Source organism: Melospiza melodia, chromosome 20 (genome assembly GCF_035770615.1).
Source record: "Melospiza melodia melodia isolate bMelMel2 chromosome 20, bMelMel2.pri, whole genome shotgun sequence".
Classification (NCBI taxonomy): Eukaryota; Metazoa; Chordata; class Aves; order Passeriformes; family Passerellidae; genus Melospiza; species Melospiza melodia.
Window position 1 is genome coordinate 13,784,577 of NC_086213.1, and position 26,368 is coordinate 13,810,944.

The 26,368-nt window shown below is 45.5% G+C and overlaps 1 protein-coding gene across 1 annotated transcript in view; it reads left to right on the plus strand.

The window, feature by feature from the left end:
• The window catches only part of TMEM132B (transmembrane protein 132B), a 210,441-nt gene that overhangs the window by 45,336 nt on the left and 138,737 nt on the right, over window positions 1-26,368 (plus strand). The window contains exon 2 of the mRNA XM_063173211.1: window positions 12,911-13,790. Coding sequence (XP_063029281.1) covers window positions 12,911-13,790 — 880 coding nt within the window. The remainder of the gene's footprint in view (window positions 1-12,910; window positions 13,791-26,368) is intronic.

Below are 26,368 nucleotides of genomic sequence, written 5' to 3' on the forward strand. Positions count from 1 at the left end.
GTGTGTGTCTCAGGAGTGGGTCCTTCCTTGGCATCCAAGCCAAGCCCACCTTAGTTAGCACTCTTGGCACGTTCCCTGTGCCCAGCACCTGCTGCTCTGGGCCCTGTGGCCTCACTCTCACCGTGGGTGTCTCAGGAATGGGTCCTTCCTTGGCATCCAAGCCAAGCCCTCCATTAGCACAGGTGGGAAGCACCTGCATTTCCTTCGGTCTCAGTGGGAGCTGTGAGTGTTCAGGCCCTTTGGAGAACAAGGAACTTTGTAAATGTGTGCACAAGTGTTGGATTTGATGTCTTCTAAGCGCTGGCATTTGAGATGTCTGATCTTGCTGCTGTGGGTTTGCCAGTAGGAATAAGTGTGGATGGAACTGGGATGGCACCAGTTTCCCACTGAGCCTGGGGTGTCTGGCTTGATGGATCCCAGATCCCTTGTTAATTCTGAGAACCAGTCTGGAGCAAAGTCCCACACCGATGTTTGTCTGCCTCCCTTTCAAGATTCAACACCTGATGTCATGTTAGTAGATCCCTGGCAGTTGCTTCTGATAGATATCTGAAATGCTGATGTTCCAAATGAGCTCTATCCAAAGTGCTCATCCTGCAGCTGGAAGTTTCACCTCATAAATTCATTAATTGTCAGATCACTACCAAAATCATTACTTTTTATGATTTTTCCTGTATTTATTTAACACTTACTCTAGACTTGCACTTCTGATCCATTGTGGGTGCTTGTATTTTAAGTTCACATACTACAGTGCAGCTCCTATCCCAGCTCTGAAGGAAAATATGGGACCAATTTTAATGACAATGTACAATTGTACTGGCATGTCCCAAAGCCTGGGGAAACCGGTCCATTAAAAAATAATGGACTAGGAAGTCCTGGCATAAAGTAAAGCCTAGAGTGAAATTCCACAGCTTCATGGACTGTTAATTCTTTATTAGGTTTTCCTAAGACTGAGATAAAAGGCATTTTATCTTTTTTAAGGTTTGCATTAACATGTCATTGAGTTTTATAGATACATTGATCTTCATTTGGCTAATCGAGAAAGGGTACTAGAAATGTGTGTTAAATGCCAAAGCAAAGATAACTCTGTAACACTTCAAATTTTTGTGTTATTTTTATTTGTTAAGTTTTCTTCAGATACAGAACTGTGGTCAGTGTCAAGTTGTGAAACTCCTCTCACTGTATATTTTTATTGGCTGTCCTGTCTAATTTTCTTTTTTCCCCTCTTTTAATCTGCCTTTGCTTTTAAATTAATTTGGCAGTGAAATTGATGTGTGATCACTAAAAACTAACAGAGACAATTGACAAGATTTTTAGAAAGACTGTTGTGTCTGATGGATTCTTGCCTCTCTTGGCTGAGAGTCTTTTTACCCTGTGTTCCATCTGAGATGGAGCAGTGAAGTGTGTCTTTGGATTCAGAGACAAAAGCTGAGCCTCGCTCATGTCAATATTGTTTTGAACAAAGATTACGGTGTTTATCTCCTTCCCCTAACAGTGGAATCTGGGTTTGGGGAGGCTGGAGGGACTGGGACTCCTCTCAGGGCTCCTCTCTGCTCTTTTTGGGTCAGAGGATTGTCGGTGATGGTCGGTGCCTGGCTGGGCTCGGGAGGCTGCGGCTCCTCCCGGCTGTTTAATTGTGCCTGTCTCCAGAGAAACTCGTTCCTCACACCAGCCTCACTGTGTGCATCTAACGAGGAACCCTCTGTGGACAAAACTTTATTAACAGCTGTCATTGCTAATGAAGACTGTGCAGTGCTCGGTGTATTAGCTCTGTGTATGAAGGCACGTGAGAGGGAAATGAAATGAAAAATTATTTTTGCCTTCTCTGTGTTGAAATTGTCCATCCTCTGTCAGTTCTGCATGTGCATGAGGGAGGGCTGGGGGAAGCATTGGATTGTTGAGGCTCTCTGCAGCTGGAGAGGGCTCAGCCCCAGCTTGGGTGTTTGTTCCCAGCCCCATCACATCTCAAGGCACCTTCCTTGATAAACAGGGAATGAATGAGTGGAGCTCTGAATCAAATCCCCTGAGCAGCCCTGGGGATGATCACCTTCCCTGCTCGTCAGCTCTCAGGGGGAAATCTTCCTCTCCTGCTCTAGAAAGCTCTGCAAGGACTTCACTGGCAGGGAATGGCACAGGCTGGGTGCTCTCAGAGATGGTTCCCTTCATGTCCAGGGTTTGTTCCATCCTCTCCTTGCCAACCACTCTTGCCAAGCCAAAGCATCAGAACAGCTCAGATCTTACATCTCATCCTCAGCTCCCAGTCCTGCAGCCTCCAGCAAAGGCTTATTTTAGCACCAGCTGGCTCTGATCCCTTTGAACTCTCTGATATGAGATTAAATGTTAATTTATTACATATCATTATAGGATTATATGTTATCTCTAGGATAATGGAATCCAAATGTTAGAATAGCATGTTTGAGATTTAGTGCTTGTACACATTTCCCTCCACTCAGGAAACAAGAATAGCTAAAGGCACAAGACTGAACAAGAGGTGAATTAATCTCTGATCACAGCTAGCTGAGAGCTCAAGCTCTGGAAGAGTAAAACCAGAGGTTCATAATCTTTTTGCAGAGTTCAGAAGCAGAGGAGAAGTTGACTGAATTTTCTAAAAAATAAATAAGTATGAAGAAATTGTTATCTGCTTTGGCTGTTCCATGGGCAAAATCCCATGGATAAATTATGCAGTGAGAATGATGTGCTTGGCTTTAGATATAAATGCCAGACAAAGCAGAATGCTGAAGTGACCTGGATGCTGAATTTCTGCAGAATTTCATTCCCTGGGCTGTGGGTAGGTGAGCAGTACTGGATGTAATAAGATCTGACTTGAACTTGAGCTGCAGTGGTGATGTTTCCACACAGAGGTTTAGAGGTGATGCCATGAAGCAGAAGGTGAGCAGGGCTCTTTTGCTGTCCCTGTCACTGCCCATGATGGCATTTCCAAATGGGCAGATGCTGATGCTGAGCTGCACCCAAATGCTGTGCCCAGGCACGCTGGGCTGTGATAGTGATGTCCTGTGACTCTCATTCAATTTTATAATTTCCCTGTCATTGAGAAAAGAATTAGATCCAGCTTTTTGCCTTCTCCGGCAATCTCAAATCTGGTCTAATTTACTCCTCTTGACTCTTGGAGAGTTTGAAAATGCTGTCAGCTAAATGCTCATTATCTTTTATTGCATTAATACATTGACATGAGTGAACCACACAGCAAGTATGACCTCATCCAGATTTGGGTTTTGCTCAAGAGTTTTTATTCTTTGCCTGGAAGTTAATAATTGTCTGTGAGCAAGGTAACTGTACTTGGTGCCTCACAGCATGAAAGTCACAATAAGGTTTCACTCTACACACAAATATTTTGACAAGATCTCCTTGAACTGCCTCCTCCAGAGCTATTGGGAGTTTCCATTGTGCTTAGAAAATCAAACTCTAAATTGTGAATTGGCAACAGAGAGAGAAACAAACACCCAAGAAGTCCTGGGTGAGGCTCTCAGCTGGCCCCAAGGAGTCATTCTCCACATGTGAGTGACAAGCTGCAGCCTTTGATTGCTGCAGTAACAGAAAAGTGCTACTGGGGGAGGGTTATTTTGTCCTTTCTGACAGCAGCTGCCGTAAATTTGTAAAATATGTCAAATGTGCATTCATAAAGTAAAATAATGCATTCAAGCATGAGAAATTATGCTTTGTTCTGGTTCTGGGATGTGCTCGAGCAGGGCTGTTTCAAGAAGCAAGGGAGCAGGGGAGCAGGTCAGCAATCACACTTGGAATGCAAAGCTCTCCCACTCTGTAACAAATTAATGGAGTTGCTTGAGGCTGTTGTCATTCCAAAAATAAAATGTTGAATTAAGTAAAGAAATCTGAGACAAAATAGAAACTTTTGTTCTGGGTATTTTGGGCAGGGGAAAAGAAACAGGCTGTCATTAGAAAGGAAGGATTCGCGTTCTCATGCGCTGTTCCTCGAGAGGCAGACATGAATTGATAACTCAGTGGTGTCTGAGCTGCAGAACTCGGCCTGTGTGCTTGCTCCTGGGGCAGCCAGGGAGCACAGACTGCTCTGGAGTCTGCTTAGCACAATGGTGGGTACTGGTGAGAGCAATGCTAAGTGCAGGCTGAAGCCTGGGTTCAGAGCAAAAAGGTCCAGACATCTCTGAACTAATAGTGGGGAATCAGTAAAGCCACGGAGCTTTATTTAATGCAGCTAAAAGGCTGCATGCCCTCACAGGTCTGTGTCCTGGAACTTTTGTATTTGTGCTTCAATTTCCCAGTGGGAAATCTCCCTGCTGTAGGCAGGCTGCACAACTTGGGATGATCTCTGTGTGCTTGCAGGTGGGGACACAGATCCTGCTGGAGGCAGCTGCACCTCTGGGCTTCACCTAAGGGAAGGATGGCTTCTTTCCACAGACCTGAGCAGTGCAAAGGCTGAAGCAGGAATTTACACCACTAACGGTGCCCCAAACCAGCGTGGGTAGTCGGTGGTGTAGCAGGAATGGGGAGGGAGAGGAGAATTGCCGCCAGTGCTCAGGCTGTGGGCTCAGAGCTGCCGCCCCAGCTGCGTTTGGCTCTGGGTGCCTCTGTGCTGTTTCATCGTGGTCCCCAGCAGGGCACAAACTCCTCCTGGGACTGCAGCCCCAGTGGGATGTGGATGTGGGCTGTGAGACAGAGGATTTTCTCTGCATTCAGGACAGATCTGTGTTGTTAATAACTTTACAGGGGGTTTATTGTAAGCTGCTTTTGTGGTTTCACACAGCTCCCTGTGCCCATCAGCTCGGAGCTCATTGCCTCCAAGAGCTTTGAATCAACAGGGTGGGGAATCCAGTGAAAGCCCATTGTTCTGGAGAAAGGCTTTGGACCAACCTGCCTGCTTTCTGACAGTGCCTCTGGACAAATTTTAATATCCTGTAATTGTCAGCTCATGCAAGGAGTTTTCCAATATCTCAAAGAGAGATGCTTACATGGGGAGAATCACAAGTGCCCTAAAATGAAATACCTGTGTGACCCGTGGGTGCAGGGGTGTAGGAAATCTGTACAATGTAGAACTTCTCATTCCTTTCCTTCATTTTGGGTTTAGGTGTAACGCACAAGGCCACTGACTACAGTCACAAGCTGGGGCTTGTAAAGAGAAGCACAGCCAAAAATCTGTGTCCTCCAGAGGCTGAGGGATCAGCCCAAACCAGGGGAGAAATCATTGCCTAGAGGGAAAGTGGAAAATGCTGGAGCAGATTTAGGGAAGGATCCCTTTGAAATGACAAAATTGCTCCTTAAAATGGGAATGCAAGACATGCATTCAGCACTGTGCTGCTTTGATTTAATGCTGAACTCAATCTGGAGCAATGGCAACCTGCCTTAGTGATTTGGGGAGCAAAATAGGCTTCCTGGAAATTCGGGAAGAGTTGTTGAGAGGGGCTTTGTGGTTCCTGGAAGGCAGCAGTGCCATGGTGTTGTGGGGTGCTGTTTGTACCAGTGCCCCTTGCTCCCTGCCCATCCTTTGGGGGTGAGGGCATCCACCCCAGTCCTGTCCTGCTGTGCCAGGGAGGAACTTTGTGAGAAATGGGGACTCACTTTGCTGTCCAACTGTGGCTGCTGAGATCAATATCTGCAGGCAGAGAGTGATTTTAATAAAAGGACTCTCTCCCAGCTTTGCTATCTCCATGACAGATAGACCCCAGCTCACATAAATCCTGCCCTTTCTCCTGTCAGTCTCTTGCCTTTGTGTGACTTGTAGGTGTTTTGACACAGAATACAAATATTTCACACTTAGCTAATGGTTTCGAGCACATATTTAAAAGATTTACTTTTGCAATCACCTGGTGCCTTTAGTGAATGTGTTTGCCTTGTGAAGCCTCTCTGTTATTTGGAGAATATATCCACACACTCCCATATGTGTATTCATTTTCTGTTGTTTATGAAATATCTCTGAGGGAAAATGAGTTTTTCTTTGGATAATGGTAGGAAGCCCTCTCCTAACCTTCTTTTTAGCAATGAGAACCTCCAGTGGCCGTGACAAACCTTATTTCTCATGTGCCGGGGGGATGCACAGGGCTTGTCAGTGCTGGCAGCTGCATTAGCAGCTGTTTCTCCTCTCCAGGTAACCAGAACATTTTTCAGCACCCTCCCTGCTCTGAGTTGGGCAGCCAGAGCAGCTCTGGTGGTGCCTGCTCCTGTGGCCTGGGCTGTGCTGATCTGGAGACAGAAATTGTGTTCTGCAGGGAGGGCAGAGGAGGAGGGAGGTGGCACAGGAGCCTCGCTGCTGGGGCTGCACGTGTGCCCTGCTGGGCATAAACACAGGGGATAAATGCAGGCTCTGTTCTGATCAACGAGCTGGACCTCCTCCTTCCCACTAATAACACTGGGAACAATCATCTGCCCAGACAACACAAATAATGAGTAGTGCCTTAACAAGGCAGCTCCTCAACCCTTTATAAGTGGAGCCTTGTTTCCTTGGAAAAGGATGAATCTCTGATCTGCTGCTCTAAGGGGTTTTATTTTCAGCTAAGGAAAAAGTCAGGGTAAACTTTGCTTATTTGTCTGATGCATTCGCCTCACCCTATTTTGTTTTCTGGACTGTCCTTGTTTAATGTTGTGGCCTCTTGTTTTGCAGCTGCTTTGGGGTCACCTGTGGGGTGTTGCAGGTGTGAGGGAAGGGAAATGGAGAGTGGCTGTGCCAGGTCAGGGCACAGCCCCACCTGCCCAGCAGCCCCCGGAGGCAGGAGCCTGCAGGGGAGAGCAATCCCAGCCAGTGCTTCCCCAAAACGTGCTCTCAGCAGAGCTCCTGCAGGGCCCAAGCCTGATTTGGGGAGCAATATTCCCTCTGGAGTCCAACACTTCACGTTTTCCTTGGCAGCCTAATGGCAATTTTAAGCCTTTTTGTTTTTCTCCAGCTTTCCAAACTTTTGCTGATAGAGAACCCTGAATTAATCCTCAGGCCTTTTGGGTATTGGATTACACTCTGTCCCAGTCCTTTCTGTGACAGCAGTGCTGGAAGTGGCATGGGATGCTAATCCTTCTGTAGCTATTCACTCAGTTGGAGAGGAAAATGCATGAAAGCAAATTGCTAGTCCAAGCTAAATTTAGATTTATTCAGTTGGAGTTAATTATAATCTTTATTTAGTCCCAAGCGATGCCTTCTTATCATACACTTATTATAGCTGAGAAAATTAATTTTTATTCTACCATAAAGGTGAATGTAATAATCTGGGTTCAGGGAAGGGATTACTTTAATAAGATTTATAGGCAGCCTTTCAGACAGCACGGTTTTATTACTATCTGTAGGTGGCCTTGCTGCACATATGTCTTTCAGTATGGGTGACTGTGCAAAATGCAGGCAAGCTCCAAACTCTGGAAAGCACCAGCTCAGAAACTTCCCCATCCAACTGAATCTGTTATTGTGTTCCAGAGCACTTGCCTTGTTTGGAACATAATAACACAATTTATGGCTGAATGTGTGGCCTGATCAGGGGTTTCATTCATATGCATGGTTTAATTTTGCACTTAAAAATGTATTTTAGTAGACAAAAGATTTATGAGGCCCGAGATGTGCTTTAAAGCTTTTTTGGAAGCTTTTTTGCTGGGTAAACATAGGCATGTGGTTTCTCTATTACTCCAGCCCATAAAACCAGGTGCCTTAGTTAAACCCCACTGTACAAGGTTCAGAGGGAGCAATAAAAGCCTCTAAAATTTTGGGCAGCAGAAGTTTGACTCGCACATTTGGAGATAAGGATGTGAGACATTGTCCCAAGCCAACAAAAGTTAATTAACCTCTCTTCAGTTTTAGATGTTTGGATTAAGTTGGTTTTTTTTTCTAATTGCATCTTTTTTTCTTGTCTTTCCAAACAAGCTGCTGGTCCAGCAGTGTTTTGCAAAGCAAATCTCTGTCTCCACAAATGTGTAATCAAGATTGAATGGAAGGACTGTGAATTGGTTGCAAGCCCTCCATCAAGTTCTATCCTTACATCAAATTAGGATAAGAGGAAGAGAGAATAAGAAAAGCTTCAAGAGATTTTATCACATTTTCCTCAGACTATTATTTTTTATATCTTGACAGCTTTTTGTCTGACTTTTAATGTTAAAAATGTACTGGGAGCAGTTCTTAACTCTTCCTTGCAGTGTCATTTGTATTTTCAAATTGCTCTGTTCCAGCTGGAAACTCTAATTGTCATCATGGCTCTTTTCCTGTGCAGTGGGGTTCACTGGGTAACCAAGTCAGCAGTCAATGACTGGGGCTTGCTTGTGAATGGAAGGTGATGGAATTTCTCCGGCTTCAGTTGGGTGATGGAATTTTACCCCTCAGGGCACTGTGGAGGGTTCTCCTCCTTTTGCTCATGAATGTAAAGCTGAGGAGATGAGTCACAGGATGGGCTGCGAGAGGAGGAAGCAAACAGTGCCATCCTCCTTTCCTGGCCGCCTGAGCGCATCCTGAGTGAGTCAGGGACAGCACAGGGGGAGTTCACCCCCAGATCCTCACACAGCGCTCAGAGGGTGAATAAACCCGTAGTACACTTGCACACTGCAATCATCCTCCTCCCTTCCTCCTGCCAGCCCCACGAGTCAGAGTTTTCCTTCCCAGCTGCGGCCAATTCACCTTGGGCAGGCTCTCAAGGCAGCATCCCTGGCAGTCTGAGAGGGACTGACCCACACAGCTGGTCCAGAATGAAATATTCTCCTGTAATTTATGAGTTCCAGATTAGCTTTCCTCGCGTACACACTCTGTTCTGGGGTGCAGTGTGTTTTCATTCAAGGCCAATGCCTGCAATTGCAGAACAAAATCATTATTATGAACAGAGCCATTTTTATAGTGGGATAATGTACATGTGTAGTTTGATCTTTATGGGGTTTCAGGGAGGGCTGGTGGGAGGGGCTGGTGATTTTTCTCCTGTACAGACAAGCCATTGATTGCCTCTGTGAGTCATGGATAACATCACAGCACTTACTGGCACCACACTACTTGAAATGATTCCTCTTTTACAAAGAGGAGTGTCTGTATGAGCTCGCTCTACAGTTCTGATGATGCTGCAGGAAAGATGAATTTTAACATTTTCACAGTTTTTCCACAGGTGCAGGTTTGGCTTCTTGTTTGTTTTCAGAGAAAAAGGATATTGAAAGAGTTGCAATTTTAAACAGTTGTTGTTCCTTGCACCTTCAGCTTCAGAATTACTGATGGCTTATGGAAGACTTGGCTTCTGTTAAATAGTTTGCTAAAGCAGAGAGAATATTTAGATGTGAAATTTGGATTTATGTTCCATCAGGAGCTATTTTCCTTTTTAGCTAGAAAATGATGGTTTTAAAAGACTTTCCTCTCACTACATATTAAACAGATGCATTGTTGCTAACACTGACCTGCCACTGCCACCACTATCTTCCAACAGGATACTTGTACTTGTTTTGTTTCTTATTAAAAAGTATGAAATCTAAAAATTCAATAAGGATTCAATGAACTCTTGAGTTCCATGAATGGCAGATTTTTGCTGCACAGTCTGTCCTGCAGCTGTGGCTTTGCTCCTCTTTCAGTCCTGTGCTGCTTTTTGTGGTGCCAGTCCAGGGTCAAGGGAGATTAAAACCAAGAATGGTGGATAATTTTATGATTAGATAAAAAAATGCTCAAGAGAACAGAACAGGAGCTTTGTTTGAGGCCGGAGCTGGGCAGGGCAAGGACCGGGAAGGGGCACCTGTGATGCTCAGCACTGCATTGCCTGCTGCTTTCCTCCCTCTGTGCCTCAGAACATCACAGGGAGTTTTCTTTCCTGTGCTCTGAGTTGGCAGCGTGAGCTGGGCTGTGAGGATACTGCCCAACTCTGGAGGGAAGGATTTTAACATAAAATTGCAGTGCTGATGCTTTACAAGCTGACCTGTTGCTCTAGGGGTCAGTAGTTCCTCAATCTGAGTGAGTGTCTTGGCAAAGCGCCTGCAGAGAATCTGTGAAAGGGAAAAGTTTTTCCAAAATTCCAACTAAATATCTCAATTCACATCCCCCAGTGTGTTATCTGCACGCGTCTCCCCTCAGCACCCCCAGTGCCCAGAGACTATTCTGTCTGAGAAAGCTCTGGGGAGGCTCATTTGGTCTCCATTTACTCTTCCTCAGCTCTTGCTCCCTTTTGGTACCTAATTAGAACTAAGCCGCGTTCTGCTCTAATGTTCTGCCCTCTTTGATCTTGCTGGAGTGCTTATTAAAGGAGCAGGTGATTTTTTCATGGCATTATTGCACACCAGAAAGCTCCAGATGTGTCTGGTTTCTGATTGTTGCTCTGAGGAGATTGATGCTTGGTGCTGATGTGCTGAATTAAAAAGGAGGGGTGCTGGCCTGCCATCGTATGAAGTATTTCTTTTTAGGTCTTCCTACAGCATCATAAAATGCTGCTAAATTCAGATATCATATTTTGTTGCAGGCTGGTTCTAGGACAAAGCCCAGCCCTGTCGACTGATGTTTATGGCTTCCCATATAAGCCTTCAGACAAAATTTGTATCTCATTTTGCTTGAGTTACAGTCCTCACACCAGTTCTGAGCTGAGGCACTGAGAAGTTGCCACTGTAATGAAATGGAGGAAAGGGAGAAACATCCCTTTTAAACTTCCTGTAAATCACTGCTTGAGAGAGATAAAATATCTGCATAAAGCCTGTGTGGGAGTCCTGTAATGTAAACACAAATGCATTTAAGCCTTGTCTTGTTTCTGGTTTGTAACTGCCTCAGTGTTTAAATCTCCTCTGCAGGCCCGTGTGCCTTGGGAGGGGATTTAGCTCCTGCTCCAGGAATCAGAGGGCACTCTTGCTGCTCTGGCTCCTTGCTTATCTGCTTGGCTGCTTATCTGCTTGGCTGTAAAGTTTTCATGTTGAATGCAACTTCTCAAAAGCATTGCTTTCAAATGGAGTTCAATTTATTTACAATTAATCCGGAAAGGGGCTTGTCTGCATTTGAATTTGTAGCACAGAAAAAATACTCTTCCTTCTATTCTGCCTCAGCTTTCCCAGGACGAAAGTTCACTTTCTGCTCCTGAGTTGGGAAGTTGCACAATGGCAGAACATGTCAAAGTGCCCTGTAAATAAACCACAGAGCAGAAATGGGGCTGCTAAAGCATCCCTTGGTGACTTTCTGCCCATCATCCACAGGGGGAGGGAAGATGTGGCAGGGAAGGACCAAGGTCAGTTTTCCTCATGAGAAGATCAGTTGTCCCATGTGTGATGCCGCTGCCAGTTTCTCATTATCTGGGTTTCTGCATTTCACCATGGGCTGTGCTGGTGAGTTCCAGAGCTGGGCTGATGTTTATGATGAGAGCAAGGCAGGGCACATTTCCATTTGCCTGTGAAGCTGAGAGGAAGCCCTGACCTGATCCCCAGGTGCAGTGCTGAGAGAGGAGATTGCTGGCAGAGTGTTTCCTGCTGAGAATTTTTTTTTTGCTGCTTTTTGTATATTTTTTCATGTTTACTCATTCCCACAAAGAATATTTCAATGGCTGAAAAAACCTCCTTGACACAAGTAAATATACAGCAAAAGTTAAGGCAAAAGTATTGTGGTGAAATGAGAGGCATTTAAACGAGTGTAGATAATATCAGACTATCAAAAACAAATGACCAGAATTTCAACTGAGAACAAGAGTGGAGCAAAGTCAAATGGATGGGATTTGCCCTAGAATCTGTCTTTGATAAATGTAGGCTTTAAAAATACACAACCTGAAAAAAATAGCTTAAATATTAGAGCTTTTATCTCTGCTAAGTCGTGGCTGCAGGAATCTGAGTCATCTGGCTTGAGCAGGTGTAATTGTTTGTGCGCTGTGTATCTGCTCTGGGCAGCCCTGACAAACAGTGAAATCACCACTCAGCTCCAGAGGGACAATGAGAGCTTTGACCTCAGGCTCTGTCACTGTGCCTTTGTTATCTCTGAGCGTTATGGAACTGCTGCATTTTAATTCCTTGGTTTCTGTTTGTTTCCTCTGAGCAGTCCCAGGAGCTCGGATTCACCGGCTTTTTGTTAGTTATGAATTGTTAGTTTGAAAGAGCCACTGTTTCTGGTAGGATCACAGCCCACACTGAATATACCTCACTATTAATTAGAGACCAGCCCAAACCCAAGATGTCTGTTTGATCCCTCCCTCCCTCTGGAATCTTTTCTTTCCTGGGAAAAATCGCTCAGTGCTGGCTGGAGGATTGACCATTGTGTTGTAGAGAAACTTCTGTGGTTTCCAAATGTGTTTTATTCTCCTCAGGAATTAAACCCAAAAGTCCTTCTAAGTGTCTGAGATCCTTCTGTGTGTAAAGGATTTCTCCTTCTCTCAAGTTCACTCTTGCCTGTAAGTCCATCCCACTGAGATCTCAATCAAACCCCATATATTTTATCGTGAAAAGTTTTGGTTTCAAGAACATGAAGCTTTTATCAGGTTCTCACTAATCTCCAAGCTGCTGACCTGGCAGAATGGATTGGGAGTGATGCAGATGTTCAACCCCTATTGCTTTGTGTGTTAGTGACGGTAGATTAAAGGAAATGTTCCATTTTTACTGCTTAAATGTTCTGTTTTACTGCTACTAATATTCAATATGTCAGTTCCTTTGGCACATTGAAACATGGGTGAGGAGAAGCTGAAAGTTTGAGCTGATGATAAAAGGGAAAAACAAAATAGACTGCCAGTAAAAAGTTTGGGAAGTTAGTTTGGGATCTGGCCAATCGGTCCTCTCTTGGTGGTACCAGTATTTGATTTTTTGATTAATGGCTTTAAGCAGCTAACAGGCTGGGGAAGGTGGAAGGGAGCTGCACAGCTGGTGCACTGTTCCAGCCTGAGCTGTGAACACGAGTGTTGTCCATGGTACCTGTGTCAGATTGTTCTGGAACTGTGGCCAGCAGGGCTGATCTCCTGCAATCCATTGCTTTTGCCAGAAGCTGAGGCCTTGCTAAGCAAACATCTGAGTTTTTTCTGTTTCCTTTTCTCTTTGGCTGCAGTGGTGGAGAGCCGAGGAGGGATCATGGACAGCATCCAGAGATTCTCCAACCTGCCAACCTATCTCCCTGCAAACCCCCACATCTCCAATGCTGATACTTTCTTCTTCCTCAAGGAAGCCAACCAGGATATCATGAGGAACTCCAGTTTGCAGTCCAGGGTGGATTCATTCTTTATATACAAAGCCAAACAGCCACCTGTCCTAAATGCCACGTACGGACCCTTTTCTGTTGAACAACCCGTTCCCTTGGACCTCATGCTGACTTCTGCATCTTTTGGTTTCACAAATAAATTCACTTTTAATTGGAAATTAAAATCCCACATAATCAACAGCTCAATCTATTCCAACAAACCCAAAATACAGACCCTGTTCTATATAGCAGGGAAGGACTGGGATGACTACGACTCCGAGGAGATGCTGCCTTGTGTGAAGATGTTTGCTTTCCTGGAGTCCAGAGAAGTGGTGGCCAGCTGCAGATTGACAGGCCACCTGGGATTATGTGTGGTGGAGCTGGAATTGTCTCCCAGCTGGTTCAGCTCCCCTCCACCCCTGCTTTCAGAGGAAACAGCCTCCCTGGAAGGGATTACTGTGGAGCTCTTCTATAAGATTTATGCAGTGGATGGGGAATGTTCTCCAGAGGATGCAAAATGGGAAAACAATATCCATGCAGGGGAAGAGAATGAGCACCAAGCTTTGTCAGCCATGGAGAGGATTGGTAGCATCGTTGTTTACCCAAATCAGGACAAATTAAAGCAGTCTTCGCTGAGGGTGGATGAAAATATCCTTATTCACTTACCACTCAGCCCGGTCAGAGAGGGGGACATTGTGACCTTCCATGTTTTCCTGGCTGATTACTCGCTAGCAGACCAGTTCGTATTAAGGTAAGAGAATTTTTTAAGTGTTGTATGCAAAACAAATAGGGGCAAATCAAAACTGGGTGTAAATCTTTGGTTATATTTACTGTATTCATGAGAGAACTGCATTTCCTCTTCAACAGGTGAGAACTATAGATAGTCTGGAATTATCTGTGTGAATTATTACACTTTTTGGACCATGGGCATTGATTTTAAAGTATGGGCTATGAATGTTTGTTTGATTATTTTTTAATTCTGTTTGCTTCTAGTCGTAACTCTGCCTATTAAATTCCGCCTCTGTAACTCAGCTAGGGTAACTGCTGCAATGTTTTGCTAAAGAGTTTGCAGGAGGGTTTTCTGTTTTTTTGGTAAGGTTCCCTCTGTTTTTATCGACTTTATCATCATCATCTTTCCAAAATGCATGGCCTACATCCTGCACAGGTCAAACGTGGTGAGAACTCTTGCTGCATTGTACAGAGGGGAGCTGAGAGCTGAGGAAATGAGCTCAGCCTGTGTAGGGATCCTTTGGCAGAGCCAGGATTTGGGGCTAAACTTTGCAAGTTGTCTTCAGTTTTCCTGTAAGATCAGCCCTTTCTGCTTCTTCAGGCTTTTGACTGCTAGTTTCATGGCCCATTTTTGTTTTAAGTTTGGGGACTCTCTGTTGACCTTTCCCTGTGAATCTGCCTGTAATAGGAGAACTCAGGCATTTCAAACCACCCCGAGGGTTAGTGCTGCGTATTTGTTCTGTCCTTAGCTGTCAGACTCCGGGCTCAGAGCTGCACAGGGACCAAATTCAGAGAGAAATGTGAGCCAAACTGGGGGAACAAAAGGGCCAAAAGGTAATTGGAAAGTGTCATCTGCTGTAAGGATGTGGGACTCTCGGGAAGGGGGAACCTCAGAGCAGATTGGTGCCTTACTTCCAACTTTGGATCCGAGAAGGATGGGAGCAGAACGTGACAGAAATGCACTTTGGGGACAGATGTTGAGAAAACAGACAGCAAACCTTATGCAGCACTTTCAAATCATTCAGCATTTGTGAAATAGCACATGCATATTAATAAACTTGGAGATTGCTGCCTGAATAGAGACAAATGATTCACAGCACAGCGCTGCTAACGGGGGGAAAGTGTGACAAATATAATGGGGTTTAACCAAACTTGAAAAGGTTTGGATCAGGAAGGGGCTTCCTTTAAACACAACTTGTTGGTGCTCTTTGTGGATTTAGTGTTTTTAATTTGTCAAACATGGATTTGGCCAGCATCCACCGGCAGTGGATGGCCTGGCCTGGCGGAGCAGCCGGGTTTCAGCAGGCGTGTATTGATCCTCGGTGCCATAGCAGAGAGATTATAGAATTTGCCTAAGGCTCTGCAAGGATTTAACATCAGCTCTTAATTCGCGGGGTTTTGTTCTCTTCCCCACACCAGAGATAAAATTCCCAAGGTATTAGAGCCAGCCTAAGACGAGGATCTTTCCTTTCCACTGGAACTTCTAAAATAGCATTTACCTCGTGACAAATGGTGCAAGGGTTGAGTTTTGATATTTCTGCTGGCCAGGAAATAACAAAAAACTCCTTGCAGAGGCACTTCTGAAATGGTGTTTTTCAAAAGCAAAATAGGTCCTGAAGCACTGAGCAATAACTGAGCTGGGTTTTTGGGGGAGCAGGCAGATTCCAGGCTGGGGAGCCCCAGGATGACCCACAGGAGCCTGGCTGCTGCTGAGCCCTCACCTGTCCCACAGCCCACGGGCTGTGCATGGCCCCAGCTGCCAGCTGTTCTCCCAACATGTGGGACGTCCATCGCAGTGCTCCTGGGAAGGCAGTCAGGTTTCCATGGGGATTTCCTTCTCTGAAAAGTGCATGGAATCTGTTCATCCCCAGGAAATGCTTCTGGTACAATAAATCAGCATGTTTTACGTGCCCAGAAATATTTCCTTGGAAAATTCACTGCTGGCTCTCTGTAGTCTAGCCTGTCTGGGCTTTTATTTGGCTTTGCTTGCACTGTGCTTTTCATCAGAGAAACTGAAAGTATTTTTATTTACCCTTCAGTTGGATGCTGAAAGTGAGAGGCAGAATGCAATTCTGCTGGTGATTCACCTGCCCTTTAGAATGGGAAGAGAACCTACAAGTGTTGCTGTGATTGTGTTGAATGATGTATGTTGGGTCCATGGAGAGATTTTCAGCTGAAGTTTACATGGAAGGCAGGGAATGATGCTGAGGGAAATACAAGCACTACAGTGCCTACATCTCATTTATGCAGCTTCCCTCACCAGCTTTCCCTGGTTTTCTGCTCAATGTTAATGTCTGTGAAAACCCAGAAGGTTCTTCTATACCTAGAATTTCTGTGTGTTATAGCCAGAGAAAAAGACATGGGAGTGAATGTTTGCCTTGGGAAATCTATTTTTGCCTAATATAACTGATAGTTTTTAATCATATCTGTTGTAAGTGTAGCAGGGTCTGGCTCATATGAGAGGATAGATCAAACCCAAGTCATTCTCAGCACAGCCTTGAGCTCTGACAGGATGCAAAGGAGCAGATATGCTCAATTTTATGCACTTCTTTACTATTTCATGCTGTGTGGCATAGTGTTTTATTTTATGCTGGATTTTTCCTAGCAGAACTGACTTCAGTTCTCATATGGGAGTTGATTCTTTTTTATTTTGGTGAAATCTGTGATTCTTACCCAAGCTGGGGAGCTGAGAAGCAGCTGGGAGCAGTTCCTGGCCTCAGCAATGTGCTGTGCTGAGAGACTCCCCCTGTCAGGTCCCCATCCTCCAGCCCTGTCACTGCAGGGTGACACTGCAGCCTTTTTGTGAGCTCCAGCTCTCACTTCCAGTCCCTTCCATCACTCCTAACTGGCTTTGCTTGGCTTGAGCTTGCTTATTTTCATTCAGTAACTTGAATTTCAGGTGGGGCTGGAGCTCTATGGTGCTGTGTTTTAAATAAAATACATTTATTTCTTTTCCTACTGGAGTGCAGCCAGCGTGGCTTGGTGTCAGGGAAGGGCACGGATGTGTCAGGGGGCAGAATTTGGGGACAGAGTGTGCATTCGGTGCCTTTGCTGTGCCTTTGTTGACAGTGATCCCTACATGTGTGTGATGAAATGCTTGTGACACTGGAGATTAATTTGTGGCCTTGCTGGTCTGGTCTGTACTGCAAAATTCACCATCTGGGAAGATAAATTTTGCCCATTATGTTTGGTGGTTTGTCACTAAGCACAGTTTAACTGTAAAGGTAGGTGAAATGGGCTATGTTTGCCATGATTAAACTCTTTTATGGCCACCTTGTTAAAAAAAATAAGGGTAAAAATGAAGGACAGGTTTGAGATTCCAGCAGGACTCATACATACTTCAGTGTCACAAATTTTCAGGGCTTTTTGTCCTTTGATGTGCTGGAGAATCTCTGTTTCCCTCTTCACTAACAAACTTAGATAAAATGTAGTAAATGGGAAAAGAAAAGATGGAAATCGTGACTACAGAAGGGGTAACAGCAACTTGAGTGCTAATTGCTAGACAGAAGAAGTCTCCTGATACATGGAGGAGTTATAAAAGAGACAGGAGAAAACAATTCCTGCTCAACTGGAAGAACAGAAATCTCATCTAATAGCACTGGGAATGGCTTCTATTGTTTCTGTGGTGTTTGTTATTATTTAACTCCATCTTGAGACTCAGAGGATGAATTGAAAAGAAAAATGGGAGTCAATTTGTACAGCAGGAGAACGTTTAATGAAATAAATGGACAATTGCCCCTTGGTTATAGGGAAGAAATGAGGACACTCTCTTTAGGAGTAAACAATGGATTTTTGGATTGTTCTCCAAGTCTCCCCATCTGAGCTGTCAGTGGGGATGTGCTGCCCCTGAAAGCTGAGCATTGACAGCAAACATCACACACAAAATGTGGGTTTGCTGGCATCCCTCACCCTCCCCAACAGCAAGGAGCCACCCTTCTTTGTGCCTGCAAAGAATGGAGCTGGAAATGGGAGAAATTTCAGGGTAACAGTGAGGAAACAGGTCATGGACCCAATCCAAGGTGCTACACACACCAGGAGACCCTTCCCGATTGGTCTCACTAGGCAAAATGATATTAAGGATTTATATTAATAAACATATATCCATATGGAGGAGGTGACGTCTCCTGCTAAGGAATAAAAATTGCACAGACCATTAAAAGTGACTTACAAGGCTTCTGTGTTAATAATGAAAGATCTGGAGAAGTCTGAGCAGTCGTCTAGAAGGCCAGAAAAAGATCATTAAGAGGATGTCTCCTGCCAATAGCTGCCAAGAGCAAACAAGGGAGAGAAAACAGAAGGTTTTGGATCCGGAAATGCATAGAAAATGAGAGTACAGGCTGTGGGGAATGCAGCCTGGCTGCCTGTGAGGAGGAGGCTCCACATGGCCTTCATCCCTCCCAAGCAAGCTGCTGGGAATGGGGAGCTCTGTCACTGGGGAGAGAAAGAAATGATTCACTGGAACATCACTGCAGGATGAACATTCAGCAGAAATCAGTGTTGAGAAAGGAAAAAAAATACAAAAATGCTCTTCTGAAATCTGAAATGTTGGTTCAGATTTAGAAATAATCACAGAAATAAACCATTACTGGTGGATTGGGAATAATTTGGGTTTTAGTCCAAAATTTTAATAGACCCAGGATGAATGTTGAAATTTTTGGTTTCCCTTTCCTCTCTGAATGTACGTGGAACTAAATGTAAATATGAAATAGTGATACGTAATGTTAATAAAAATATCAAGCACTGCTAAGTCTGGAAATGCCAGATCTGCCTGTGCAACCTTTCTGCAGTCCCCAAGTACTTCTGCACTATTTCATATTCCTCCAAGACAGATTCACACTGTTTCATTTTTCCAGATCTCCTGCTTCATTTGATGCCTATATTGTCTTCCTCCCACTATTTTCTTTTCTTTTTGTTACTGAATGGAAAGGGAGTAATATCCTTTCAGGACACTCCAATGAGGCCTGGGGGAGCTGTCACCAGAATGGTTTTTTTGGCTTGAATGAACCATTTCTATAAATCCTCTTTCAGAAAAGGTTGAAACATTCTTTTATTTTTCCTATTTCTGTTTGAGACCGGCTTGTGGCCCAGAAAAATTGGCAGCAGCTGATGAAAACCTGACATGATGGTATGGAGTAACAAATTTCACAAGGATGCTGTATGAAGTACTTAGACCTGAATCTCTCTTGGCTAAAGGGAAAAAGGATTTTTTTTTTCCCTGGGAGCTGCTGGATCCATATCCATGAACCAGCCTGGAAATCATTGTGCCACCCTGGCAGCTTCTCTGTGCTCCTCACGTGCCTTAAGATAACCTCCTCTGCCCCAGAAACCACCCCCTCATACTGCCTTAATGACAAGAAAAAATAACTCCTCCTTAGAGCTGGAGCAATTCTAAAAGCAGGGAATAAATGGCCCAGTGAGTCCTGGAAGAGCCTGCAAGACTACAGTCAATAAAGCTTTTTAATGGAATTTTAGATAAAGGTCAACTATGTGCTGCAATAATCAGCTGTCCATGATCACTGCTCAGCAGCTCCAGTGACAGAGGGAGGCCCTGGGAATTGTTGGGTATTGGCTTGGAAGCGCTTCCAGATGGGATTGCAGCCTCGTGGTGATAAAACAGGGCTTTAATTGAGATGTTTCCTGATGGAAATGCCTGTTTTCCTGCAGAAGGGGTCCTGGGCCTGCTGCTCTGTGACAAACCAGGCCCCTGGGCTGTGTGGAGGTGCTGATAAGGGCAGGGAGGATGGGGCAGGTCCTGGTGACTGTTCCCACTGTCTGCTCCTCCCTGGGCCTCCACAGCCTTGGCTCTCTTCTTCATGGCAGTGGGGAAATGTTTGTAAGGGTTGGAAGGGAGGGTGCATCAAAATGCAGAATTAATTACAAATATTTAGCCTGTGCGTGTATTCCACCAGTGTTTTTCACTGAAGAGTTTGCCAGTTATTTTTAATTTTGGTGCTTTGGGAATGTTTAATGTGAGTGTTGGAACACTGAGTACAGCTGGAATGAAACAAGGATCCACTTCCCACCGGAGAAGGTGTTTGGTTTGCCTTGAAAGCCTGCTTCTGCTTCCATTCAAGCCCTGAATTCCAGCACCTCAGCTATCTCATTCATCTGCACCTGGGAGCAGTAAGGATCTGGCAATGTCACATAAATTAATTGGTGTTTCTCACATCCAGAGCCATAAAGTAGGAAATAAGAGAGGTGGTTGTTTTTATTTCAAGTTATTTGGTGCAAGAGCAGGTGTCTCATGGCTGCTCTGTGAGTGGGGTCCTGGTGCTGTGTGTCACTGGTGGCTCTGCATCTTGTTTGACAAACAGGGATTGTGAGAGGAGCCCTTGTGTGCCCATGTCAGCAGGCACTGCCGTGCCCTGCAAGGGGAGGGATGTGTGTGAAGGTGCCAATGCACCACGTGCCCTGACACAAACTCTGCCTTGTTGATGGTAATGGAAAGAGATTTTACATTTCCAAATGGATCGAGCTCTACAAGCTGCTTGTAAGCTGAACCCCATCTCCAGAAGCTTTGACATGACAGCTCCTGCTAATTAACTGCAGGCAGCTCCTGCAGAGCTCAGGGCCTGCTGCAGGGCCAGGTGTGGGTGTGCAGAGCACTGGGGCAGGGACGGGCTGTGCTTCACCCTCCCCTGTGCTGAGCCTGCCTGGGATGGGGCTGGGGAGCCCTTTGGGTGAGGGGCTGCATCACAGGGACCCCAAAGGTTCAGCCTCTGCAGCACAGGGACCCCAAAGTTCAGCCTCTGCAGCCAGCTCAGGGCATTGCCACTGCTCTCCTCCAGAACTTGCTTTTGCTGGGGGCTATCCTGTCTTACCTTTGCTGTGATTAATGTTGGTGCAGCTCTGAAATGGGAAGGGAAACCACAGAAGATGGAATTAGAAGCTGAGTTTTGCCTGTGAGCAGCCAGCTCTGAGTTGAGTTACCTCTGTTAATGAACACAAAGCTGCCTTGGGGTGACAAAACTGCTTAAATTCACAGTATCACAAAGGGCAATTTAATGTTTGTCTTACAGCTGTCTTGTTTTGCTTCATCCATTCCTTTTATTTTTTACCTTGTACTGAGGTTGGGAACACAGGTCAGCAAGGTTCCTGTCTGTGAGTGATCATTTCAAGTTTGGGGCACGCTGAGGCTCTCTGCAAACCGTGTGTCCTCATAAACAAGTCCCTGGCGGGGAGCTTGGGGGGAGCCTTTGTTTTGGACAATATGCTGAGTAGTCCCTGCTTTGTGCTGCCAGACAATGATGGCATTGATCAGCTTCTTGTACAGCTCTTCATTAGCTGGCAGTGCAGTAAATCACAGTCTTGTTTAAACAAGTCAGACACAACAGTGATTCGCTCCTTGATGCAGTTACTTCTCCTTCTATTCATTACATTCACTCTAATGAATAGTATTAAAAGTAGAAAAATGCCACTACTTTGAAATTTCCTTTTTTCCTGAGATGTTTCAGGCCATGCATTGCTGTCATTTTAGCCTGGTAAAAATGAGATTACTCTCCCGTGAAGCTGATGAAGTATTGCTTTGAGGGAGCACATTGATCTCAATTTCTTCACGCTCCCCCTGATGCAACAGAGAGTTGCTTTTGTCCTTGTGTTTATCCATGAGTTTTTGCATGCTCTGATAGAAGAAGGGCACTGTGATAGTTGGCTGGTAGCTCCGGGGAGAAAGGACTCTCAGAAAGAGCAGGAAACCAAATATTGCGAGAAAATTGTCAACATATCTTCTTGTTTTGGGTGCTGCTCCTGCTCCCCATGCAATTTATGTCAATAAAAGACTGGTAAGAAATGGTTTTGGGCAAGGCAGAGCATGGAGCTGTGCTGTGTGAGGTATTTAATGCTTCAAATAGCTGCCACGGCTGCCTTGGATGCTGTGCCCGGCCAGGTTATGAAAGAAATCATATTAACAAAGTTATTGGATCCCAGATGAATCCAAAGAGCTGCAGGAGAAGAAAACAGTGACAAATGAGTCTGCCATTCCGAGGCACAGCAAATGGTGCTTACAGTTAAAGCTATTTCACTGCTTGCACCATTCCTGGCAGCCCCAGAGCTGCGGGGGCAGCAGAGGCTGTGCCAGGATGGGGAAACCTGGGGCTGCCAGAGCCCCCAGAGCCCCTGGGCCAGTGCTGGGTGGCACTGGGGGCACCATCAGGGGCTTTACAGGGCCCCCAGAGCCCCTGCAGTGGGGCCAGTGCTGGGTGACACAGGGAGCATCACTCAGGGGCTTTACAGAGCCCCTGCCCTGGGGCCAGTGCTGGGTGACACAGGGCACACCATCAGGGGCTCTTCTTGTTCTTTCCAGAGCCGCTCCTGAGCGCTCTGGCTCTCCTCTCCCCCAGCTTTTGGTCTGGCACCAAGCAGTGCTGGCTGTCAGTGCCCTGGGTGCAGCAGTGCTTCACCTTCTGTTGGGGGTTACAACCCCTAAATAAAAGGGAAATATCTCAATTCTCCTCAGGATCCCCAGGGAGATGCTGTGGGTATTCCCAGCAGAGGAGGAGTTGCTCTGAGCAGCAGTATTTCCAGGGGTATCCCCTCAGGAGGGTGCTTTTAGGGGAGCCATGCTCACTCAAGCAGCCCCATGTTTGTGGGGCAAACCTGTCACCCTCCCTCTGCCCCAGCATGCTTCCCTTTAAATGGCTCACCAAGACCAAAATGTCCTTCCAGTCCCCCCACTTCATCCTTCTGAAAAATCTCCTGCCAAGCAAACTTTCTCAGTTCCTTTTTCCTCATTGTGTGACCTAACCTTTTGTGGTATTAATGAAGGAGCCCTCCAATGCATTTTCACTAAATCCCCATCTCTAATTGTGCTGGTCCTAGAGGAGAACAAGTGGGAAAGGCAGAGAGGCAGAAGTGTGGGAGAGGCAATGCCTTGTTCATGAGCTTTCTCAGCATCTGCTCGAGTTAATGAGGGTCTGGGCAAGAAATGTGCCAAGCAGCCACAGGCAGTACACACGTGAGCACTTTGGTGCAGATCCCTGGTGGAGGATGTGATAAAATGAACCAAGTGATGCTTGGGGACAAGCTGAAAAGTTTGTCCTGGCCTGGGAGGTGAGAGAGAAGCAGCAGCAGACTGTGAGAATTTGGAGCTGGATCCAAATGCATTGAGCTTTGGGTAGTTTTGGATCTGGGAATTTGGCTCTGGCCCATCTCTAATTTAATTTGCCTGGCCAGAGTCTTCTCAGTGCTCCCCAGAAAAGAGGGGTGATTTAGTGGACTTCCGTAGAGCTCCTTAGGATTAGTGCCAGTAAAGCCATTGGAATTTGGTTGTGTGAAGGCACAGGGGTGTGAGCCAGTGTCCTGGCTCCGCGTTTCTCTGGGAAATTGGTTAGGGACAGTGGCAGCCCCAGTGGGTGGGTGGGCAGACACAGATGGAGAGGGAACACTCATGTTTGGAGCTGTGTTTGTAATGGCACACAGCACCACCAGCACAACGCTCCTAACCGTGGCATTTCCTGCGCTCATCTCCATCATGTGGTGTAAGTACCTATGCTCCTCAGCTAAGATGACTTTTGACTCGTTTGCCAAAGGTAATAATCCTTTAAAAATAATTTAAACCTTTTCAGAATGATTCCCCTGATGCTCTAGGGACCAGTAGTCCTTTATTTGCCATAGAGCAGCCACAGAATGAATAGCAGCACTGTGGACTCCCTCAAACAGCGACCTTATGTGAGATGTAGCGATTACAGCAATTAAATCCTCTTTGCCAAGGCAACCAGGGCTTTATTTCTAACTGAAGTTACATTTTTTTTCCCCCAAATGAATCTCTTCTGCATGCATTATTCATTTTTCTTTGGAACATTTAGCCTGTGCAAATTCCACGAGCTCAAATTCAGTATTATTACTTATTAATTATTGTGTTGAGGTAATGTCTAGGACAGAGTGCCCCAGGGGGTCAGAGGGCACTGGGTTCCCCTGCAGCCAAAAGCCATAGACTTTGTCTTGAGATGGGGGCTGAAAATTTAACAGCATTTGTAGAACCACCCATGAGAGTTTGCATTTGCATTTTGCTTGACTCAAAAATCCACATCAAGGAATTTGGAGCATTTTGGTCCAGTGGATTCTTAGGGCAGTACAGTTCTGACCATACCCTTAAATTGTTTGAAGAAGGTTGGTCTGTCAGCTCAGACATTTGAATCCAACTGCATTCTTCTCATTGTGGCTCCTGCTTGGAGAAGGGAAGGTCAGTGATCAAAAATAATGGTTAAAGTGCAACATTTTATTTAACAATTTTGGAAATTCTAGCTTAGGACAATGCTTGGAATCCTTTGTTTTTAAGGACATGTGCTACACTCTCCTTTTAAGATTACGTGAGTTCATTGTCTCTTTCTGATATTACATAAATAGCCTCTTGACTGACAAGGAAATGAAAATTATTCTGTTTAAATCTGTACTGCTCTCCTAAGAAATCTACATTCATTATTCCTGGGATGACTGAAAGATTTACAATAGTTTATAATCTGGTATCATTTCATTCTTCTTCTTGGTATTATTAATCACCTTGTCATGAAACGTCAGGAGAACTTTGTTCAGCTTGCATGATTTGGGCTGAGAAAGCCATCCTTTAATATTAATGTTTCTTAGGAAATTGGGTAGATATCTTTGCATTCTGGGAACCATAAAATGGATGAATGATGTCCTCTGACTAGACATTAGATGCTTACAGGCTGCTGAAGCTGAAGAATGGTTGAAAAAGCCCTGCAGCTGTACCACAGTGGGAAGAAAAATGACCTTGCAGAGCAGATCTGGTTCAGGTCAATGCTTGGTGGTAGGATCTGCAGGCAGGATGGAGTTTGTGGTTCTCCTGCAACTCCAATGGTTGTGCCTCACTGGGGACATGAAACCCAGGGCCCAATTATTTGGTCATTTAAAGATTCTGGGTTGCATTTCCTGAGCCTGGAGGCAGTCAACCAGGATCCTGGCTGGCTTTCAGCTGCAGTAATTACAACTTGCCAGCTCAGATTTTCTCTGCCTCTTAAATCACATCCGCTCTTTTTCACTTCCTTTACTAAACTGCTGTGTCCCCTGTGCTGTTGTTGGTGATAATAGTTCTAATGCTTTGCCTATTTATGTAACGTTACTTTATCTGTCATGTCTCACACTGTTTGTACAAGGAACGTCTGTCATTGCTTTCATTTTACAAATCACTGTTTTTATTGCTCGTGTTGCAGCGATACACCTCAAGGAGCAGATGCTCTCCGAAAGGAGGAAGGCAATGCCTCCCCTGCCCTCCAAGCGTTGTTTTCCAGCGAGCAGCAAGCTCCTGCTTCGTCCCTTGGCTGTGTCGGCAGGGCAGATGGGTCTGGGATGGCACAGAGAGTACCCAGGGATGGTGAGCTGGTGGTGGGCAGGGAGGTGCCATCCTGCGGGTGCCCCCCAAGGGGGGATGCCCACCCCTCTGTCCCGGCACGGCTCGGCTCCGAGCTCAGGCCAGGAGAGGGCAGAGCGGGCTTGTGCTGCGGCAGGGGAAGCGCTCGGGAGCCGCTGCCTGTGACCGTGTCAGGGAGGAGACGAGGAGCTGACTCCACGTTCCACAGGGCTTGATTTATTGTGTGATATGCATTATACTGAAACTATACTAAAAGAATAGAAGAAAGGATTTCATCAGAAGGCTGGCTAAGAATAGAAAAAGAACAATGATAAAAGCTTCTGTCTCGGACAGAGTCCAAGTCAGCTGACTGTGATTGGCCATTAATTACAAACAACCCCATGAGCCCAATCCCAGATGCACCTGTTGCATTCCACAGCAGCAGATAATCATTGATTACATTTTGTTCCTGAGGCCTCTCAGCTTCTCAGGAGGGAAAATCCTACGGGAAGGATTTTCCATAAAAGATGTGTGTGCCACTGCCTTGGTGCAGCTCGGGTGCCCGCTGGGAGCAGAGCCGTGTCCGGGCTGTGATCCCGCACAGGGCTCAGAGCATCCCTGCCCTGAAATGCCTCCATGGGGGGATGCTCAGGAACCGCTCCATCTGTGTGAGCCCCACAAAGAGCAGTGAAGGCAGCCCAGGGATTATCTCCAGTGAGGAGGGCAGGGCTGTGCACACACACACACACACACACACACACACTCTCCCTGCGTGCACCCAGGCTCGGGGCATCGCTCCTGGGGTCTGTGCATAAATCACCAACAGAACAGGACTGCTGGGAACTGCCTTGAGCTGTTTGATTTTCCAGCATCAGTCTCATTCCATGGGTATGACAATGGGAAGATGCCACCAGCTCACATCTCAGGCAGCAGACACAGAACTCAATGCTGCAACTCACTTTATAAGTTTTTTGACCAACCACACAAAGCAAAAGCACATTGGCAGTATTTATGTCTGTATAGTATATATTCTATATTAACAGTAGTTCTGTCCAACCACTATAAGCACAGGTACCTTTGGTTAAACAATGCTTGCTTATTTCAAATACAATACCTGCTTGTGAGCCTTAAACACAATGCACAGAGCTCCATTATTAAGCTTAAAACTTCCTAATATCTTGCTAGATAAACTTTTCTGTAGCTCAGAGAGTTATTCTAGACAAGTGTTAATACACAGACCATTCCTCTATTTGTCCCTGTCTATCTGTCCATCATCCTCTATTTGTCCACATCGG